The sequence below is a fragment of the Rana temporaria genome, chromosome 13 (genome assembly GCF_905171775.1).
Source record: "Rana temporaria chromosome 13, aRanTem1.1, whole genome shotgun sequence".
Lineage (NCBI taxonomy): Eukaryota > Metazoa > Chordata > Amphibia > Anura > Ranidae > Rana > Rana temporaria.
This window is the reverse complement of record NC_053501.1, coordinates 24,269,750-24,291,811: the sequence shown is the minus strand read 5'-3', so window position 1 is coordinate 24,291,811 and position 22,062 is coordinate 24,269,750. Positions and strand designations below refer to the sequence as shown.

Here is a 22,062-nt window from a genome sequence, read left to right as displayed (position 1 = left end):
TAAAAAAATGATGTTCTTTAGCACAGAACATACATTCCACAATATTAAATTATGCTACCTAAATGAGTGTGTGCTGTAAATTGCCTCCAGCATTGCTCCGGTTTCGTCGTGCTGGAGGCTGCCATTTTGCTGAAGCCCAAAGCCCCCGAGCAGCAATAAATCATAAAGCGAAACTAAACCCATCAATTTAACCGTTTCAAAACACAGTTGCATTCCTGGAATACTGGGATTGCCAAAAACCCTTTCACACTGGGGGCGGTAGCGGTAAAGTGCCGCTAGTTTTAGTGGCGCTTTACCACTATTCGGGTGGGAGCGGGCGCTTTTACCCTTTAGAAAAGGGTTAAAAGCTCCCCTGTAGCGCCACTGCCGAAGCGCTTTGCAGGCGCTTCAGCAACGCAGCCCATGCATTCCAAAGGGCAGGGGCAGTGTATACACCGCTCGCAAACCACCCCAAAGATGCTGCTTGCAAGACTTTTTCTAGCGTCCTGCAAGCGCACCGCCCCAGTGTGAAAGCACTCAGGCTTTCACATTGGGACTACAAATGAGGCATTTTACAGGTAATATTTTTAGCACTAAGGCTCTGTTCACACCTAGGCGTATATACGCCTGTAGTGCGACGCCGCAGGCGCCCCTGAGACGCTGGAGGGATGATTTCACATTGCCCTCTATGGAGATGGTTCACATCTCCACACCGAACGCCGTACGCCTGCTGCCTGAAAACAAGTCCCGGACCTTTTTTTCAGGCGGCTTTCGGCATAGGAGATGTGAACCATCTCCATAGAGGGGGTACAGCTGCATTCACAATCGCAGCGTTTTGTCGCCGCAAATCGCGGTACAAAACGCCGCAATTTGTCGCCGCAATTCGCGGGACAAAACGCCGCGATTTTGAACGCCAAGGTGTGAATGCAGCCTAAAGCGCCTGAAAAACGCCTCAGCGTGAAAGGGGTCCAACTGTCACATTTGCCAGTGTCCTCAACCAAACTGTCAAACCATCAAATGGCTGGTGTCATAACTGATCACAGCATCATGGTAGTTGCAGATCAAACAGAAGCAATGTCCTTGGCTGTAAAGGATAGGAGGGTTTAATTTAGCTTTAACCACTTCAGCCCCGGACCATTTTGCTGGTCAATGACCGGGCCACTTTTTGCGGTTCGGCACTGCGTCGCTTTAACTGACAATTGCGCGGTCCGAAACAAAATTGGCGTCCTTTTTTTCCCACAAATAGAGCTTTCTTTTGGTGGTATTTGATCACCTCTGCGGTTTTTATTTGTTGAGCGACAATTTTGAAAAAAAAAAAATGAATATTTTTTACTTTTTGCTCTAATAAAAATCCCCCAAAAATAAAAAATAAACGATTTGTTCCTCAGTTTAGGCAAATACATATTCTTCTACATATTTTTGGTATAAAATGCAATAAGCGTTTATTGATTGGTTTGCGCAAAAGTTACTGCGTCTACAAAATAGGGGATAGATTGATGTCATTTTTATTAATTATATATATATATATATATATATATATATATATATATATATATATATATATATATTTTACTAGTAATGGCGGCGATCTGCGATTTTTATCGGTACTGCGACCTTATGGCGGACACTTTTGACACATTTTTGGAACCATTGGCATTTTTATAGCGATCAGTGCTATAAAAATGCATTGATTACTGTAGAAATGTCACTGGCAGGGAAGGGGTTAACACTAGGGGGCGGAGAAGGGGTTAATTATGTTGTGAAGGGAGGGGGGGTGGGACTGACCAGGGGAAATGACAGATTGCTGTTCATACATTGTAGTGAATGATGACAACTTACAGGTTCGTCTATGAGTGTTTTGGTTTATGTTGGGCTTGTATGAGGCCCCTCGCAGAAGTGGTTCCTCCATCCTCAGATGCTCCTGATAGTCGCTCCATGTCGACTGTAAATAAATAAACAAAAACGTCATCCATAAAGAGCGCAGCAGACACTTTCTTGACTAATAAAAAGTAGGCCATTGCATTAAAGTGAAACTAAACCCTCCTATCCTTTGCAGCCAAGGAAGCTGCCATCGTAGGCTTCATTCAAATTGGCGATTAGGGTCGATGTGAATATTAGCAGCAGGACTCAGATTCCTGCTCTGGCCCTCTGCAGCTAGGTGATACAAGTTTGGGGGAACATAAAAACAAAACAAAAACCAGGTGGGCGAGTCTTTCCCTTCGGGGTGCTCCTTTTACATTCCCATCCAAACAGGGACCAACATCAAACCACCCCCATGACAATGGTGTAGCGCAGGGATATGCAATTAGCGGACCTCCAGCTGTTGCAAAACTACAAGTCCCATCATGCCTCTGGGTGTCATGCTGTGATAGATCTGGATAAAATTCCTATTTGATAAGTTGAGCTTATTCTTTTATTAGAACCACTAAATGTTTCTCGGTTTATATTCTTTTAATTTCTTTTTATATTTTCATATTTCTTTTTATATATGCATATGTATGTATGAGAATGATCAATACTGCTTATTTTCCTTGATAAGTTTTGTCAGACATGTTTTTAAAGTAAAGTATATTTCAACTTGGATGGACATACAGAGAGAGCTATTAAAATCAAAAAGCAGCTCCATCCCCCTCACTCACTCCGTGTCCCCCTTCTACTGCCATTTCCTCTTTGCTACACATTCCAAGCCTTTCCTGGAGAGAAAAAAAAACTATGAAAAGGATTTTTAAGAGGAAGTTCTACCATCCCCCTCATCCTGTCTTCCCCTCACCCAAAGGACGGTTTGAATCTTGTAACCAAAGGAATTCTTCCAAACATGGACTTCCATTTCTTTCCCTTTGCTCATGGACTTTGAAATATGTGTCATGTGTTACAGACGTCACAAGGGGGTAGGTGGTACTGAGTAATCAGTGGGCGTTTCTGTTTAATGTGAACCAATTAAATGCATTTTTGTGATGTTGTATTTTTAATAAAACTGAAGTGAGGAGGGCTTGCTCTTCCTGTTTGGGATTGAAGCCGAGAGAGGTGAGATGTGAAATTTGCTTTGTCTGTAGATTGCATTGTCTCACCCATAGTAATTTGAATCAGACGGTAGAATGGGTAACCCTGAGATTGTCAGGAAATTAATTAATGAGTCTTCATCAATGCTTGTGGCTGTCAGAGTCTTGCTATGCTTCATGGGACTTTTAGTATTGCAACAGCTGGAGGTCCGCTAATTGCATATCCCTGGTGTAGCGGATAAAGAAGTCATACGTACTGCACCGCCTCCAAGGGGGGAGCCAACCGGAGAAGTGGTGTAAGTGCTACTTAGTGACAAATCTAAATCCACGGTCGGTGGATCACCAAGTGGGGGGAGAGAGGAAAGGCTGTGAGACATGTCCATATCCGCCATTGAGAAGAACACTTCCTCATCTAAACAGGAAGGAAAAAGCAAAAAGGTAAAAATTGGATAATAAAAACGGCACAAACTCTACTTTTCTTTTGCTCACTTATTTGCATTTAGTTTCTTTGGATCGGAGAGTTTGTTGTCCTGAAGTCTGAAAGGATGAGGTTGCATAACCACATACACGGTCTAAAATGTCTTAAAGTGATATTAAACCTAAAAGCAAACATTCATTAGATTGCAGATTACCAAATCTTAGATGTGATGGCTGCATTTGTTTTCTAGGTTAGTCTTTTTTTTTTCACATGGTGATTGAAAGGACTTTACCTTCTCCTGCTCGCCACGGGCATCGCGGTTGCTTCCGTTTCCTCCTTCCTCTTCAGCGGCCAATTGGGACTCTTCTCTTTTTGGCCAATCAAAAAACGGGTCTCAGACCTGCTTCTGATTGACCGGATTGAGGATCATTGTTTCAATAGCGAATATTCATTCACAGTTGTAACACCTGAATGGGCTCTTGGGACAATGCTTTGCGCCACGAGCCCATCCTATTTTGAGCCTATCACTCCAATCGGGTGCTTAAAAAAAACAAAATAAATCTTTTTTTTTTATTAAAAAACACCCCTTCCGCTGTAATTCATGCGCCCAGCATCCTGAAGGGGGTCAGAAGCATGAATAGGAGCCGCCATGGATAGATTAATTTATAGCTCCATCTATTCATATAGGGGGTGGCATGGATAGAGGGGGCAGCGCCCGGGTGCCCCTAATGGATGGGCCGCCACTGGTGCTTACAATTATTGGCTTTTATTCATGAATGTAAAACCTTTATCCCAAAATAAACAAAACTGTTTGCTGTAACAAATTATAAAGTATGAGCTGGAGTTTGGCTTCAATTTGTTACTGTATGCAAATCTGCCAGTACGTCAAACACTTCCCTACCCCCAGACTGACCATTGCTGAGTACCAAAGGTGCCCCCTGTGCTCTTTCATCCAGAGTGGGGCACTCAGATACAGGAGGTGTGTTACTGGCCAGATTACCAGATAAAAACAGAAGGAAAAAAGCCTAAAAACAGAAAACGAATGCAGCCACCACACCTAATGATTGGTTATCTGATATATATTAAATTTTGGATTTATTACTGCTTTAAGTGCGCATAACAGCAAACTCATTTCCAAAATCTAGGAACTTTTATCAAAAATATAACAGTAGGGGTTAAAAAAAAAAAAATATCAATCTCCCACAGTAGTCTTCTATACAATCCTGTTCAACTATATAGAATTTTCTTAAACCCCCTAACTTTCTAGCAAAGCAGCTAAAAATACAGTTCTACACTCCTGATTCCCGACAGTACTTTTAGCTGCAGTTGGGATTTTAGTGACCTACAGAAACCACAGACATCTTCCATCGCCTTCCATCAGCCAAAATTAGGGATGCACCGATATATCGGCCGCTGAAAATTATCAGCGAAAATAGGGTTATCGGCGAAAATAGGGTTAAATCGGCGAAAATAGGGATAAATCGGCATTCTGCCAATACGAAAAAAAACAAAAAAAACAACAAGGTACTGATAATTGCATGCTGTCTCCCATTGACTTCAAGCCAAATGGCCCCGCCCATCCAACTTCAAGCCAAAATGGCCCCGCCCATTCAACTTCAAGCCAAAACGGCCCGCCCATTCAACTTCAAGCCAAAACGGCCCGCCCATTCAACTTCAAGCCAAAACGGCCCGCCCATTCAACTTCAAGCCAAAACGGCCCGCCCATTCAACTTCAAGCCACAATCGCCCGCCCATTCAACTTCAAGCCACAATCGCCCGCCCATTCAACTTCAAGCCAAAATGGCCCGCCCATTCAACTTCAAGCCAAAATGGCCCGCCCATTCAACTTCAAGCCAAAATGGCCCGCCCATTCAACTTCAAGCCAAAATGGCCCGCCCATTCAACTTCAAGCCAAAATGGCCCGCCCATTCAACTTCAAGCCAAAATGGCCCGCCCATTCAACTTCAAGCCAAAATGGCCCGCCCATTCAACTTCAAGCCAAAATGGCCCGCCCATTCAACTTCAAGCCAAAATGGCCCGCCCATTCAACTTCAAGCCAAAATGGCCCGCCCATTCAACTTCAAGCCAAAACGGCCCGCCCATTCAACTTCAAGCCAAAACGGCCCGCCCATTCAACTTCAAGCCAAAACGGCCCGCCCATTCAACTTCAAGCCAAAACGGCCCGCCCATTCAACTTCAAGCCAAAACGGCCTGCCCATTCAACGTCAAGCCAAAATCGCCGCCCATTCAACTTCAAGCCAAAATCGCACCCCCCAATGACCCGATGCAAAAATCGCTAGCCACATTCAATTTAAAACATTTTTTTTTTTTAAACTGTCCATTTAGGTTTCCATTTTTGACCAGGTGCATCCTGAATTTTTGGTTTCAGCACCAGAATTTTCATTTCAGTGCACCACTAGCCAAAACGATGAAAGATGACGGGTTTCTATGGATTACTGTGCTTTGCCCATTGCTTTATATTGATTATTACATAAGCCTTAGGTAGTGTATAGGGGTTCTCACCATGGCTGGACGGTGTTTTTGCTGTGTCAGTCTCATAGAAGCTGTGCTCAGCAGACAGTCCTTCAGACATGGCTTCTCTTTTTAAATAGCGTTTGAGTTCCATCTGAAGACGCAGCTCATCTTCTTGCTGCATGGGGCGGCTCTTCCGATCTTTGCTGGACATTCCTATCCGACTGGAGGATTCTGCAACAGTTTATACTTTTTATTATTAAAATGCTATTACCACTTACTGCATAACGGGTTAGCCCAACTCCGGGATATTAGCAACTTTCCCTTCACTTCCCTTTAACTAACCGCTGGTAAATAAATAAAAAAACACTATGCCAAGGTCCGTATTACTTACCTGAAGTATATTCCATTTACTGCGGGATGGCTTTGACTGGCTAAAGAATTATGCAATTTTCTCTCCAACAATGGGGGGGGGGGGGGGGGGGGGGGAAATTAAATTATTGGATTCCCCCATCAACACCGACTGTTAAGTGCGAGAATCAAAAAAAGAATAATTCTTTCACCCCCTCCTTCTATTGTGTTCTGCTGGCGGGGAGCCGTCCTTGGCAGAATACAGCGATGACTGCTGGCGGCTAATCTCACTGGCAGGGACCAAAAGAAAAAAAAAAACAGGCTGGTTGTACTGAGGTCTTCTCAATAAATCATCTTCAGTACAACCACAAACCACAACCACAAATTTGGGTGGTTTCGATCCGTCTATGGGCAGATAAAGAGGTTGTAAACAATCATGCTTTTTCACCATACTCAAGTATATACAGTATATATAATCTCTTAAAAACACATACATACATACCATACACTATATTACCACATGTATTGGGACTCCCACCTTTACACACACTTGAACTTTAATAGCATCCCAGTCTTAGTCCGTAGGGTTCAATATTGAGTTGGCCCACCCTTTGCATCTTTAATAGCTTTAACCCGAATTGGAGCAGAGACTGTGAGCCAGGCCTTCTCATCCACATCAGTGTCTGACCTCACAAATGCGCTTCTGGAAGAATGATCAAACATTCCCATAGACACACTCCTAAACCTTCCCAGAAGAGGTGAAGCTGTTATAGCTGCAAAGGGTGGGCCAACTCAATATTGAACCCTACAGACTAAGACTGGGATGCCATTAAAAATCATGTGCCTGTAAAGTCAAGTGTCCCAATACTTTTGATAATATAGTGTATGTCAACAGCGATCCAGTATTCCTATCAAACATCAATGCTAGATTCCCACCCTCAAAACACCCCAGCCTGCTGTAGCTGCTGGAGCAAAAGCAGACTGAGCAGATCAGTCCTCTGCTCACTCCATCTGTCAGTATCATGAAGCACACCTGATGCCCCCCCCCCCCCCCCCCCAAACTGAACGTTGTTGCTGTTCATTTAAGGATGCTGACCTCAAGATACATAAATGTACTTACACCAACTGCATTTTTTTTTATAATCAACTGTTGGACTATGTGTTTCTATGTAAACATGGGGTTCACCTTAAAGTGGTTGTAAAGACACGAAAGTAAACAAAACCTTCAGTGGGCTGCACCCCCCCACCCCAACGCTTTCCTGAGCCCCACCCCGATCCAGTGATGTGCATGAGAGCAGCGGCTCTCCAGGGTCTCTGCACCTTCATTGGCTGAGACAGCAGAGGGAGCCACTGTCAATCACAGCCAGTGAGACAATGAGGAGAGAGTGGGGGCAGAGCCATGTGTGAATTTACACACCGAACAGCCGCTTGTCAGCGAGGATGCCAAGGTGCCCCCTTAGCAAGCTCCTTGATATAGGGGCAGGAAGGAGGGGCCAGGAGATCTGGCGGGGGATACGAGAAGTAGGGTCTGGGCTCCTCTGTGCAAAACCAACTGCACAAAGCAGGCAAGTATAACATGTTTATTTATTTAAAAGAAAAAAAAAAAGTGACCATGCTAGATTTTCCCTTTAAAAAAAATAACACACAAACAAAATGATGCACATATATTGCATTTTATCCACAGTTCCATTTAGAAAATGTAAATGCCTCCCGACAATAACAAAGTATAAGTATAAGAGGATTAAAGAATTTAAAATGGAACAGATGTTTTTGGAAGGGTCATCTAAAGGACAGAGTGGGGATAACAACCTCAATATAGAAAAGATTTATAGAACATTTAAAGGTCTGGTCTATTGCTATTTCTTTAGAAATATGCGCAAAGGTGCTCAGCTCAATGTAAATATTATCAGCTTTTAATGGTTTCCAGCAACTGATATTTGAAAAAAATATACAAAACAAGCAGACAAAAAAAACAAAAAAAACATACATACATCTCTTTTAAGTAATTACACTTTCCTGTAACTCTGTTGCAGCTCAGCCCTTTTTTTCAAAAATGTCTCCCAATCTGGCCAGTTTACCACCTACCAATGCCCACCACATGCCACTTCAACAGAAGGTCCATCCACTCTCTGATGTACAGCAATGAACGTGGAGGATTGAGTTTACAGGTCCGTAAATAAAAAAAATGCTATGGGAGGGTATGGAGTCCCACTAAGGCTCCGTTCACATCTAGGCATCCCGGATCTCGGGGGGAATCGCTGCGATTCCACCCGCGATCCCAAATCGCAGGACACGCATGCGATCCCTGTCACTTCCAATGGCCCCCCCAATCACGGCACGATTTTGTCGCGATTGTCACCCGATGAATTGCGGTAAAATCACGCCAAACAGAATTGTGGGACCAATGAGAAGAAAAGAACGGCTGCACACAAAAAGAAAGTTCCAACGTGTTTATTCCAAAGTACTCGAACCCAGGAGGTGACGCGTTACACACTGACCTCAGATCTTCTTCAAATCTGGTTTGAAGAAACACCGAGGTCAGTGTGTAACGTGTCACCTCCTGGGTTCGGGCACTTTAGAATAAACACGTTGGAACTTTCCTTTTGTGTGCAGCCGTTCTTTTCTTCTCATTGGTCCCACAATTCTGTTTGGCGTGATTTTACCGCAATTCATCGGGTGACAATCGCGGCAAAATCGTGCCGTGATTGGGGGGGCCATTGGAAGTGACAGGGACCGCAAGCGCATCCTACGATTTGTGCCGATCTGTCTTTTGCTACTTTGGAATAAACATGTTGGAAGGTTCCTTTGGCGTGCAGCCGTTCTTTTCTTCTCATCGGTGGTGAGCCGTGGCTTGCACCCAGCATATCCGAACTGTAGCGATTGCTCACCTGGAGCGGCATTTTTCTTCCTTGGACTCTCAGAATCATGAGACGCCTGTCCCTCAAAAGAATATCTACCGTATTTATCGGCGTATACCGCGCACTTTTTTCCCCTTAAAATAAGGGGAAAATAGTGGGTGCGCGATATACGCTGATACCTGCTTCCCGCGCTCAGTTTGAATGCCTGCGCCGACATATACCGAGTGCAGTACACTCGGCTACATTCGGCCAGGCTCGGCTTTGCTCATGCATAAACGTCACAGAGCGTGAGTACGAGCGAAGCCGAGCCTGGCCGAATGTAGCCGAGTGTACTGCACTCGGTATATGTCGGCGCAGGCATTCAAACTGAGCGCGGGAAGCGGCGATTCGACGGGGAGACAGCGCGGGAGAAGCCAGGGGGACAAGCCAGGGGGACAAGCCAGGGGGACACCACCGAAGCCACAGACGGACGCCGGACTCGACGAGGCCGCCGATGGATGCCGCGCAAGACACCAAAACTGTAAGTACTAAAAAAATTTTTTACAGGAATTGCGGGTCCACATTAGGGGTGCGCGCTATACCCCGATAAATAAGGTATATATAAAGTTTGGGGCTTCTGAGCAATTTCCTAGCAAAACATTATAATTTTTACATGTAGGAGAGAAGTGCCAGGATAGGCCTGGGCTGAAAGTTGTTAAATGTTGATAGCCAAGAAGACTTTATTACCTGGTCCAGCAATGGCTGACAACATGTCCAGCAAGAGGTGAACTTGCCGTGGAGAGAGGAAGACGTGGAAAGAGTCGACGCGTCCATCCACATCCAGCTAAATAAAACAAACAGTAGACGAGTTAAAACAGAACAAATCACTTACAATTAGCTCATAACTTTGAGATGTTCACAGCAGCACTAGATGTGACAGTCTGTCTGACAATTGCTTCTTATTTTTATTACGTCTGACTATATGACCTTAAGGTGTTGGGAAAATGGGGGGGGGGGGGGGGGAACCATACATTTAATACATCCGTGTTATACATGTCCATTCCCCCATGTGTCATTCCTTTCAAAATGCCGTAAGTAGATAAATATCTGTTGAGCTAACAGAAATCCAGTGTGCTCCTCTCTGTTTGAGCCAACAATGGCCTTATTCAAACAGATGCACTCCAGCCTACACCCATACGAAGACTGCGTTTACCCACACAGGTGTTCCGTGCATCCCCTTGGCATGCAGTCCCATTCATGTCAACTGTCATAAACACAGCCGCAGCTCCCAATTTGAAAACCCGCGTGGGTGCGGTCGGGGCCGTGCGCCCGCGTGGATGTCAGATTGGGAGCAGTGGTTGTGTCCGTGAAGCCACTCCATCCTAACTAGAGACCCCGATCAAACTGTGGTAGTCTCAAAAGTCCTAAATCCATGCCCCAGTATCACAGGCCAAAAAAACATGACCAGTAATAGACCATCAATGACAAGTGAAGCAATGAAAACAAATATACAGAACATAAACTAACCTTTGCTCCAGGAAGCACTTCATTCTGTTTCAGAATCAGACCCAGCTCAATTCTGCCCACCAGGGAAGCGATCTGCACAGGGTCAGAGGGGGTGACCTCAGTTACACTTCTAGTGAACTGGGGGTGAGGCTCAAAGACAGGCTTTGGATTCCAGCTGGGAGAAAGTTTAGGCTCTGTTTCCTAAAAAGAAAAAAAAATTGTAATCAAATCGAATCACAACATTTACTAGAGCCATTCAGGGCCCATTTATCGCTATCATTTTTACATAAAGCACATGCTGCTGTCCATGTCTTTGTCAAGGAAAATTACTAACTGAATTTGTAACCACCAGGAAAAAACGGTTTTAAATGGTCACCAGAACAGGAATAGAAGCATTGTGGGCGCACAGGCGCCGCCCCTCTCCCTATCTATCGGCGCATGAATTCCTAAGGCAGGGATAGGCAAGTTTTGAAGCACAGATTAAAGCCAGAGGCGCCAATAGTCTTCAAAATAGGGTGGGCTTGGGGCACAGAGCATTGCGACCAAAGCCCACCCAGGTGTGTTGCAACAGCGAATGAATATCACCCGATTGGCTGAAGAAACAGACGATTCTATTGGACGCCTAGGTGGAGGACAGGAGGGGAGAAGACGCACAGTAAAAGCGAGGAGGAGGGAGGAGGAGAAGACACAGGAGCCGCTACCCGATCCCCGCCACAGCCTGATGTCCAACGATGCCCCGATCCCCACCGCCCTGAACTCTGCCGCAGCCTGATGTCCACCAATGCCCCGATCCCCGCCGCAGCCTGATGTCCGGCAAGGCCCCGATCCCCGCCGCAGCCTGATGTCCGCCGATGCCCCGATCCCCGCCGCAGCCTGATGTCCGCCGATGCCCCGATCCCCGCCGCAGCCCGATGTCCGCCGATGCCCCGATCCCCGCCGAAGCCTGATGTCCGCCGATGCCCCGATCCCCGCCGAAGCCTGATGTCCGCCGATGCCCCGATCCCCATCGAAGCCTGATGTCTGCCGATGCCCCGATCCCCGTCGAAGCCTGATGTCCGCCGATGCCCCGATCCCCGCCGAAGCCTGATGTCCACCGATGCCCCGATCCCCGCCGTAGCCTGATGTCCGCCGATTCCCCAATCCCCGCCGTAGCCTGATGTCCGCCGATGCCCCGACCCCCGCCGCAGCCTGATGTCCGCCGATGCCCCGATCCCCGCCATAGCCTGATGTCTGCCGATGCCCCGATCCCCGCCGTAGCCCGATGTCCACTGACACCCTGACCTCTGCTGCAGCCCAATGTCCGCTGACACCCCGATGTCCGCTGACGCCCTGACCTCAGCCGCAGCCTGATGTCCGCTGACGCCCCAATCCCCGCTGCTGCCAGATGCCTAGAAGGGGTAAGCGAACCGGGAGCGCGGGGGTGTTGTTTGCTGCCGAACCCCCCCCCCCCCCAAACGTTTCAGTGACAACTGTCTGGGAGGGAATGGTTTTCATTTTGAAGATATTTCTTATTTCCTGTGGTGTTTACAGGATAGGAAGTAAAGGAAAATCTCTCCAACAGGACATGCATCATGTATGTCTGAAAACCTGACATGGGTTCTGCCCATTCCTTAATCTATCCGAAAACTTTAAAGATGGTTTTAGATATAATGTAAAGCTTAATTACAGGATAAGAAAATACTATCCAAATATAAGAGAAATGTGTATTCTTCCTTGAGTCTTGGTGTACTTTATGCATTTCCTCCGGATCTGTGCCGTAATCCAATGGAACACTATACCTCCGTGCAGAAGCTTCCTGTCACAATAGAGTGATGGTGATCTGATTATTGTGCACATAAGTAACACTTTATAACTTTTGATTACCACTTTGGAGGTTGAACAAACAGGAGAGGACTTTGCAGATGCTGAGAATTCATCCCAGAAGAAAGACACACCGCTGAGTTCCAGGACTTTGTGAGCGAATGCCGAGGGCCTGTGCACGTTAATTCCCGACTGCTCATCCACCGTTTCATCAGAATACAACGTCCTGCAAGAAAGCATCATAAGGCCTCATTAAAGAGGATCTGTTGTCTGCTCACATAATTTGTAATAAAAATATCTTTGCCATTCTGAAGCCTCCCTCCAACCACGTTGCATATTATTTTATATATACTGTGATTCTGTACTTGCCAAAAATTCTGCAGAAATCTCCCTCCGCTGAGTCTGGCTGCATCCATTTTAACTATGGGCAGCTGTAGGGAATTTATCAAAACTGGAGCAGAAGAATCTGAAGCAGTTGGGTATGGCAACCAATCAGATTCTAGCCGCAGCTTGTTCAGTTAAAGAGGAGCTCCAGGCTCTTGCAGAGAAAATTAAAAAAAGTCAACACCTACTAATACTGAAGCTGCTGACTTTTATTATTAGGACACTTACAGGCCAGTAATCCAGCAGTGTCATCGAGTGCTGCCGCTACCATCTCTGCTAAGGGAAGAGGGCAGTGAAGCCTTGAAGCTGGGTTCCCTACTGCGTGAAACGTGCTGCGCTCTCTGATCGGGCCAGCTGCAGGGGAAGGAAGAGGGGGCAGCTGAGCTCATCAAAGCACAAAGCAAGGTCCATAAAGACATGGAAGAGCGATTTGGGGTGGAGCAACTTGACTGGCCTGCACAGAGTCCTGATCTCAACCCAATAGAACACCTTTTGGATGAAATAGAGCGGAGACTGTGAGCCAGGCCTTCTCGGCCATCATCAGTGCTTGGCCTCACAAATGCTCTTCTGGAAGAATGATCAAACATTCCCATAGACACTCCTAATCCTTGTGGACAGCCTCCCCATTAGAGTTGAAGCTGGTATAGCTGCAAAGAGTGGGCCAACTCAATATTGAACCCTACGGACTAAGACTGGGATGTCATTAAAGTTTGTTTGTGGAAAGGCAGGTGTCCCAATACTTGACAATATAATGTATGTACGGTCCACTGTTGTGACCCATCAGGAAACGAGCCCTGAGAAATGCCATGCAGCCATCACTTGGCATGCATGTTGTGGCTGCAGGAGATCAGCAGCACTGAAATGTGACACAATATAAATAAAAAGGTGAAAACTCTTTTTTTTTTCTGTAATGACAGTCGTTTATAATACACAGTGCACCAGCACAGAAAATATTGATTAAGGCCTTGTTGTTTAGACCTGCTTTGCTGTCCGAAAGGACGATCTGCTTTTAAGATCGCGCTTTAGACAGCAATAGACGGTCAGTGAGGGGGAGCTACATTGTCTCCTCGCCATCTGTTTTAACCCCCTAATTACTGGAAACTGCTGTCCTAACCGAGCGCTGTGTGCGGCTGCAGCACGGTAACATTCACTTGAATAGTTGACACCTGGCTAGTGGTACCACCTGCCGTGCGTGACCACCAGTGTAATTCCTGCTGCAGCTGCAAAGCATCGCGCCCATGGCATATGAACATCCCCGGTCAATGCCTAAGCAACAGGGGGGGCGATCGGAGGGTGGTAAAAGCATGGCTCAACCGATGGGTTTTACCTCCCCTCAATCCCAAGTATAAATGAGCCCTTAGGATTTAAATCTACATTAATGTAACATGCATTTCTGGTGTAAACTCAAACACAAAGGTTCTGCACAATCATTACTAATGTCTGAGGACTAATATTTGTATATTCTTACTTGCTGATTCGTATTTCCAGGGCAGTTCCTGTTTTTGAGTTTTCAGGTATGCGTTCTATTCTCAGCACTGTGTCGATAAACGTCACTCGGACGCGTCTCAATACTGCAACACAAAAACAACATACAATAAAGGTCTGGATTTTTCCTAAACGCATATAACTGGACACAAATATTTTATAGGTATAATTTGATCCGGTGAATATCTGCTTGCCTGTTGGGGGATCAGGAAGTAATTTGTTCCCCCGGCTGGAGCAAATTGGATCATGCTTTATTGTTTATTTGTTTTTTTGCCTTCCTCTGGATCAGCTGTGGGTATAGGATTGTGTATATGGAAGTTTTCTATTTGTATGTGTGCGTTTATTTCATTTTTTTCTTTGTTGGTTGAACTGGATAGATGTATGTATTTTTTTTTAAACCAGATTAACTATGTAACCATTTAACTGCTTGCCGACCAGCCGGCGTCATTCTACGGCGGCAGGTCGGCTCTGCTGGGCGAGAGCCCGTAGCTATACAGCGGGTCTTTGAGCCGCCACTAGGGGCGCGTGCGCGCCGCCGTAGGCGCGCGCGCGCGCGCCCCCCGCTCGCCCTCGGGCACACGCGATCGCTCGTTACAGAGCGGGGACCGGGAGCTGTGTGTGTAAACACACAGCTCTCGGTCCTGTCAGCGGGGGAAATGCTGATTTTCTGTTCATACAATGTATGAACGGAAGATCAGTGTTTCTCCTAGTGAGGCCACCCCCCCCCCCCACAGTAAGAACACACCCAGGCATACTTAACCCCTTCCCCGCCCCCTAGTGTTAACCCCTTCACTGCCAGTGGCATTTTTATAGTAATCTAATGCATTTTTATAGCACTGATCGCTATAAAAATGCCAATGGTCCCAAAAATGTGTCAAAAGTGTCCGAAGTGTCCGCCATAATGTCGCAGTACCGAAAAAAAATTAGCTGATCGCCGCCATTACTAGTAAAAAAAAATATTAATAAAAATGCCATAAAAATACCCCCTATTTTGTAAACGCTATAACTTTTGCGCAAACCAATCAATTAACGCTTATTGCGGGTTTTTTTTACGAAAAATATATAGAAGAATACGTATCGGCCTAAACTGAGGAAAAAAAATGTTTTTTTATATATTTTTGGGGGATATTTATTATGGCAAAAAGTAAAAAATATAAATTTTTTTCAAAATTGTCGCTATATTTTTGTTTATAGCGCAAAAAATAAAAAACGCAGAGGTGATCAAATACCACCAAAAGAAAGCTCTATTTGTGGGAAAAAAAGGACGCCAATTTTGTTTGGGAGCCACGTCGCACGACTGCGCAATTGTCTGTTAAAGCGACGCAGTCCCGAATCACAAAAAGGTCTCTGGTCTTTGGGCAGCAATATGCTCCGGGGGGTAAGTGGTTAAAAGATGGAATGTAGGGTCATGCTCCCATTTGGACTCTTAGCTCCTTTTCACCAAGGACAAAAAGTCATTACATTTTCTACTACCACCTTACTGTTTGATTAAAGTGGTTGTAAACCCTCAAGGTTTTTCGTCTTAATACATTCTATGCATCAAAGTGATTGTAAGGCTTCGTTTTTTTTTGTGTTTTTTTTTTTTAAATAACAAACTAGTCATACCTACCTCCACTGTGCAGTTCGTTCTGCACAGAGTGACCCCGATCCTCGACTTCTGGGGTCCCCGGCGACGCTAGTAGCTCCTCCCCTCGTCTAACCTTATAAACCTTGGGGTTACCTTGCCAACACGCTCCCTAGTCTAGCATTTGTGTCCATAGATGCAGAACGCCAGACTCGGCTCCACCCCCCCCCGGCACCCACATCATTGGATTTGATTGACAGCAGTGGGAGCCAATGACTGCGCTGCTATCAATCTATCCAATCAAGAGACGAGACAACGGACAGAGGAGAAGAGCGCGTCTCCGGCGTAGGAAATACAGGGCTCAGGTGAGTAAAAACGGGGGGGGGGGGGGGCCGGTGACTGCCAAAACTTTTTTCACTTTAAAACATAGGATGCATTAAGGTGAAAAAACATGCAGGGTTTACGTTAAGGTGAAAAACCTTCTGTGGTGCAGCAGCCCCCCTGAGCCCCCCCTTTTACTTACCTGAACCCGATCCTTCCAGCAACGGCTACATGCCCAGCAGCTCCAGCCCCAGCAGGAGCTGTTATCAATCTATCCAATGAGGACCCATGGCAGAGGCTGGAGGGTGTGTTTGATTAGCGACTCCCGTCAATCAAATCCGTCAAGGGAGCCTGGGGGAGTGTCTGAGTCCGGCTGTCTGTGTTCATCCGCTGACACCCGCAATCTCATAGGGATCAATGTATGTCCCTTTTTCATCCGTAAACGGATAAATGAAAAAGCGGACATACGGTCCCGCATGTGTGAAAGAGCCCTTTCTGTTGTTGGAAATTGTTAAATCGATGAGTTTATTTCCACAAATGCGTAACCTAAAAAAAAAAAAAATACACACATAATAGGAATCCAGCAGCCTTACCAGTTTCTATGGTCTCTGCAAATTTCTCTAGCCCCTCAAAGGGCTGTGAGGACTCCTGTTCATCGGTCAGCTTTTGACTCAGGCACTCTCTGGCCAGCTGCATACTGCTGGTCATAAAACTTGACCAATACATCGGCTCAGAAGCAGAACCTGCAATATACAAGAAAAGCAAAGGTTAATCACAAATACTAAATCACCCTTTCCGGACTGTGTTATATGTAAAAGAGGGGGAGAGACTTGGACATTGAGGTCTACAGATACTGAGTCAGACCATCGCATTTGCACGCACACACACAGATATCGCATGGAAAGGTGTTTTCTGCTGGGGCGGGAGGGTGATTTAACCACTTCAGCTCCGAAAGGTTTTACCCCTTTCCTGACCAGGTGTTTTTTTTTGCGATACGGCACTGCGTTGCTTTAACTGACAATTGATTATATATATTGTGACAGGAAGTCAGGTAAATCTGGGGGTGTTGTCACAGACGGGAGATACATTTCTGCCTTGTTTAGAAAATTCACCAATTACTAGCGGGTGTCGGCTGCAGATGTAGCCAGAAAGGTTTAAGGACATTGGATAGCTTCAGCTGTTCAGAATGAGGAAATTAAGGCCTCTATAAGTTGTGCAGAGGATTACTACTCAATGCTGCATCCTGAGGCTTGTTGAGTTAAGGAGAGCAGTGAGCTGAGGAAGACTTCTAAAGGTGAAGTGGTAGTTGATATCTTTGCTGTGTGATAAGAAAATCAAAAAGACTATTGTTTTCTGCTGGAAGACCAGCAGTGTCTGCCCAGCAGTAGGCTGTGCCAGACTCCATAGGTAGGTTCCTGTGTTGCGAAGGTAGACGGCCCAAGTGGCCAGGGTTTATTTTATTTTATGTTTTATTTTGTTTATGCCGTTTGGATGCTTGCACTTGTTTCCAGCAATATGGAAGAATAAACCATAACACTTGTTTTTCAACCACCCACGGCTGCCTCTCTGTATAATTCAGTGTGTAGTGAACCCACTAAGGAGGTCACACACCCCGCTACCGAGCTAACCCATTACAATATATATATATATATATATATATATATATATATATATATATATATATATATATATATATATATATATATATATATATATATATATATATATATATATATATATATATATATATATATATAATACTTACCTCGGTGAATGCAGCATCAGACTGATGCTGCATCTGTCCCCGGCTTCTCTGCACTGTGAACCAAGCACCGCCAATCGCTCGGTTCTCACCCGAGGAGAGCGATGCTGACTGTCAATCAGCATAGCTTCTGCTCTACTTCTCAGCGCTCATTGGAGCACTGGGCCATGGTGGGGTGGGGGGAGAGGCTGTCTCAGCGACTTGCTGAGACTGCCATCAGTCAGGGCAGCTGGCGGATCCAGACTTGGAAGTCGGGGTGATGCGGTGCCCTGACTGATGGCAGTGACGTTAGCGGAGAGCGAACTTCAGACCTCTCTCCCCTGAAAACGAGTCACAGGAGTGCAAAACTAATTGCACTCTTGTGACACAGAGAAGAAGCCCAGCCTAAAAAGCTCAGGCTGGACTTCTTTAACTCCAGGGGTTGTAAAGGCTGAAAAAGGTTTTTTTTTTACCTTAAAAAAATTGTAAATTCTTTAAAAAAAAATAAAAAAACCTGCAAGACAAAGTGGTTTATTTACTAAAGGCAAAGTCACTTTGCACTGCAAGTGAGGGGGACATGCAAGGGAAATAAAAACAGCATTTTTGCTTGTACAAGCAGAGCTTCCTTCTCGTTTCAGATCTTCCCATCAGATTTACAACAACTGCACTTCCAAGTGTACTTGCAGTGCAGAGTGGAGTGGGCATTTTGCGCTAGTATCCATCGCATACTAGCTCATTATGAAATACTTACCTTAGAATGAAGCCCCAGCAGTGGCGCCCGCACAGCGCTGTGACAGCCGACATCTTCCCCAGAGTTCCTTCCTGGGTTCGCGGGCTCCGTTGCTGTGAGTGGCCGGAGCTGCGATGACATCACTCCCACGCATGCGCACGGAAGCCTACGTTTATGGCACAGGGTTCGAAAGGAACAGCACTCGTGGCCGTGCACTCCTTTAGAGCGCATGTGCCAGTGATCTCACTGGCTGCATGTAATGTAAATATCTTTTAAACGGGACACATTTTGGAGATATTTACATTATTATTATAGGCTTTCCTATAAGTAAATGTCTGCAGAGGAAGTTTACTTCCTCTTTAAAAGAGAATTATGGGAATATCTTTTTTTTTTTTTTTTTTTTAGAATCATACTTACCTAGGTGGATGCAGCATCTGTCCGATAAGGCCCCTTTCAGACGTCCGTTCCGCCTGTCCGTTCATTACAAGTCCGTTAACGGACTTGTAATGAATCCCTATGGGAATCCCTATGGGAACGCGTCCGTTAGCGGATGGAGCATCCACTAGCGTCCGCGTCCGTCGGGATCCGGTTTTCGGACGGAAGAAAACCCTATTTTTCTTCCGTCCGGCGGAACGGAACTGATGCAGACGGACAGACGGTCCGTCTGCATCCGGTTCCCCATAGGGCAGAGCGGAGCTCAGACAGGGCGGTCCCCTATCCGCCGACAGCTCAGCGGGGATCCCCGCTGAGCCGACGGAGCGGACGAAAGAAACTGAAGGGTCGTGTGAAAGAGCCCTAAGACTGAAAACCGAGCGATCAAACAAACACAGTCGATCGCTCAGTTGCCTGAGAGCAGTGCCGCTGCTCTCTCTACTCATGTTGTTTGGGGGGAACCAGGAAAAGCACAATATAAGCAGATCCAGCTTTAATGCCTCTCTGTGTGCAAGAATTAAATTGTGTGTTACATACGTGGTCGAGGTCTTGGCCTGAACACCATCTCCAGGCCTTTCACCTCCAGTGCACAGTTATCCTGCAGTAAGGAGCCCCAGGGGACAGACAGGGAGATGGTCTGTATAAAGCCTTCCGTCACTTCCAGGGGAGCGTCTGCGGACTCCAATATCTCATTAAGACTCTGTAGAGAAAAAATATGAGCAGAAAGTTACAAAGGATGTACATTGTATAAAAACTGAGCAGTACATTGTATGCACCTGTGACCAAGGTATTCCCAAGGCCCTTTTCACACAGGCTTTCCGATCAGGTCGTCAGTTTTTCATTTGGACCCGGTTGGACCCTCCAGTCTCTCCTACGGAGCGACGGATGTCATCAGCGACATGTCTGCTGACACCCGCTGCTATGCGATCCGATCCTCTCCACCAAATCCAGACTGATGATGGTCCGAATTTTCCTCCGTCTGGCAGACTGGATCGGATGAAAATGGACAGGCAGTCCGTTCTCATCCGATCTCCCCATAGAGGAGAGCGGGACTCTAACAGGTCCGTCTCAGCACAGTGAGGCTGTATTCACACCTGAGTGTTTTGTAGCTTGAACCTCAAAGATGCTGGAGGAGAAAAAATAAATAAAAATCAATGATTCTCTACGTAGATGGTTCACATCTCCACTTTATGTCGCCTGAAGCTCAAACAAGTTCTGGAGCTTTTTTTTGTCGCTCAGATTGGGCAGTTATGGTCACTTTGGCGCATTCCTATCCTCATATAAGGGAATGAAAAAGGTATTTGCGCAATTTTCTGCTCAAATTAAAAAAAAAAATGTAATAAAAAAGTACTAATATAATATATGAAGAAATACATTTAAAATAAATACACAAATAACTAGAAATCATCATAAATAAGTAAAATAAAATTAATATACAATAATACCATAATAAATAATAATCAACCTCAACATTTTTCAAATACATTATTATTAATAAGAAGAAGAATAATAAGAATAATGAATATAGTAAAATAACCAACCAATCTCGAACAAAAAAAAAAGCATTATTAATATATTAACCACTTAAGGAGCGCCTAACGCCGATATACGTCGGCAGATTGGCACAATCACGTACCTGTATGTGATTGTATAATGCCCAGCCGTGGGTCGCGGGCGCGTGTCCCCGCGACCCGGTCCGAAGCTCCGTGACCACGGCCGCGGGACTCACGGACCCGATCGCCGCTGGTGTCCCACGATCGGTCCCCGGAGCTGAAGAACGGGTAGGCTGGTATTTTCAGTTATCTCTGAATGTCGTTTAAACCCCTGCGTGGGATTCCTGAGTGGACTTTTGTTTTCTTTTTCCTCATTTAATAAACGTAGACTACCAGGCCCTTAATGATATATGCCTGTTTGGTTAGGGACTCACTACACAAAAACGCATCTGCCACAAGAGCTAACAATCCCCTATTTTACAAGTGCAAAAAATAAAAACCCCAGAGGTGATTAAATACCACCAAAAGAAAGCTCTATTTGTGGGGGGGAAAAAAATTATATAAAAACTTTATTTAGACACGACATGGCAATTGTCAGTTAAAGTAGTGCAGTGCCGGATCACAAAAAATGGCCTGGTCAGGAATGGGGGTAAATCTTCCGGGGGTCAAGTGGTTAATGGAAGTTGCCTCCAAGTTGGATCCTCATCTATATTGATGTGATTTGGATCTGTCTTTCACAGGAAGATTACCCAGGCATTCAAGGAAAGTCGCTTTAAAATTGCTTATGGTCACACACAAGTCGCTAGCAAATTGCCAGGGAGTCACTTGGCAAAGTCGCACGACTTTCAGGTGGCAGCACTGTGAACCGAGCCTCAATCTCCAATCATTATTTTCTACAGCAGGAAATAGAGACCGTTCTGATTTTAGACGCTTTGATAAAAGACGCCAACATCTCTGTGCAGATGCCATCTGGTAGGCTGTCGTTCGCTACTCATTGCGGATACATTACGTTTCTAAAAATGACCAGCCAGCTCATAAGTGTGTGGGAGGCTCTACATGAATTCATAAGCAGATTTCCTTATTGCTTAATGCCCCATTGAAATCATTCACAATATAAATAAATACCAGCCTTCCTGTCTCTGGGTTACACCGATTCTCTTTTACACAGAATCCCCATTGGTCTGAGTCTGCAACAAAAAAAATTTCTTCAAGGTAAACATACCAAGGATCCTTACACCCTGGGCAGGGCCGCTGTTAGAAACCATGGGGCCCCCCCTTGACCAACACTGTCTGGGTGACTAGTGGCAGGAGCTGGAACATGTTCCAAAAGGTAAACCTTAAAACCAGGGGTGTTCAAACTTTTTTCAAAGAGGGCCAGATTTGATGAAGTGAACATGCTTGAGGGCCGACCATTTTGCCTGAAATTCTTTAAACCATTAAAACCTGTGGCTGTGTGTGGTGAAGAGATGAGCTTAGGCGTGTTATTTGGATATACCGTGTTTATCAACTTAAAATACGCACCTTAACTTTAAAAAGGAAGTTTCAGGAGG

At 45.5% G+C, this 22,062-nt stretch overlaps 1 protein-coding gene across 1 annotated transcript in view; it reads right to left on the bottom strand.

Annotated features, from left to right (window-relative positions):
• The window catches only part of ATG2B (autophagy related 2B), a 131,134-nt gene that overhangs the window by 81,936 nt on the left and 27,136 nt on the right, over positions 1 to 22,062 (bottom strand). Inside the window, exons 2-10 of the mRNA XM_040332169.1 lie at positions 19,557 to 19,719; positions 16,710 to 16,859; positions 14,215 to 14,317; positions 12,426 to 12,588; positions 10,584 to 10,763; positions 9,804 to 9,900; positions 5,920 to 6,102; positions 3,236 to 3,390; positions 1,819 to 1,921 (exon numbers count right to left, since the gene is read on the bottom strand). Of these exons, the coding sequence (XP_040188103.1) occupies positions 1,819 to 1,921; positions 3,236 to 3,390; positions 5,920 to 6,102; positions 9,804 to 9,900; positions 10,584 to 10,763; positions 12,426 to 12,588; positions 14,215 to 14,317; positions 16,710 to 16,859; positions 19,557 to 19,719 (1,297 nt within the window). The remainder of the gene's footprint in view (positions 1 to 1,818; positions 1,922 to 3,235; positions 3,391 to 5,919; positions 6,103 to 9,803; positions 9,901 to 10,583; positions 10,764 to 12,425; positions 12,589 to 14,214; positions 14,318 to 16,709; positions 16,860 to 19,556; positions 19,720 to 22,062) is intronic.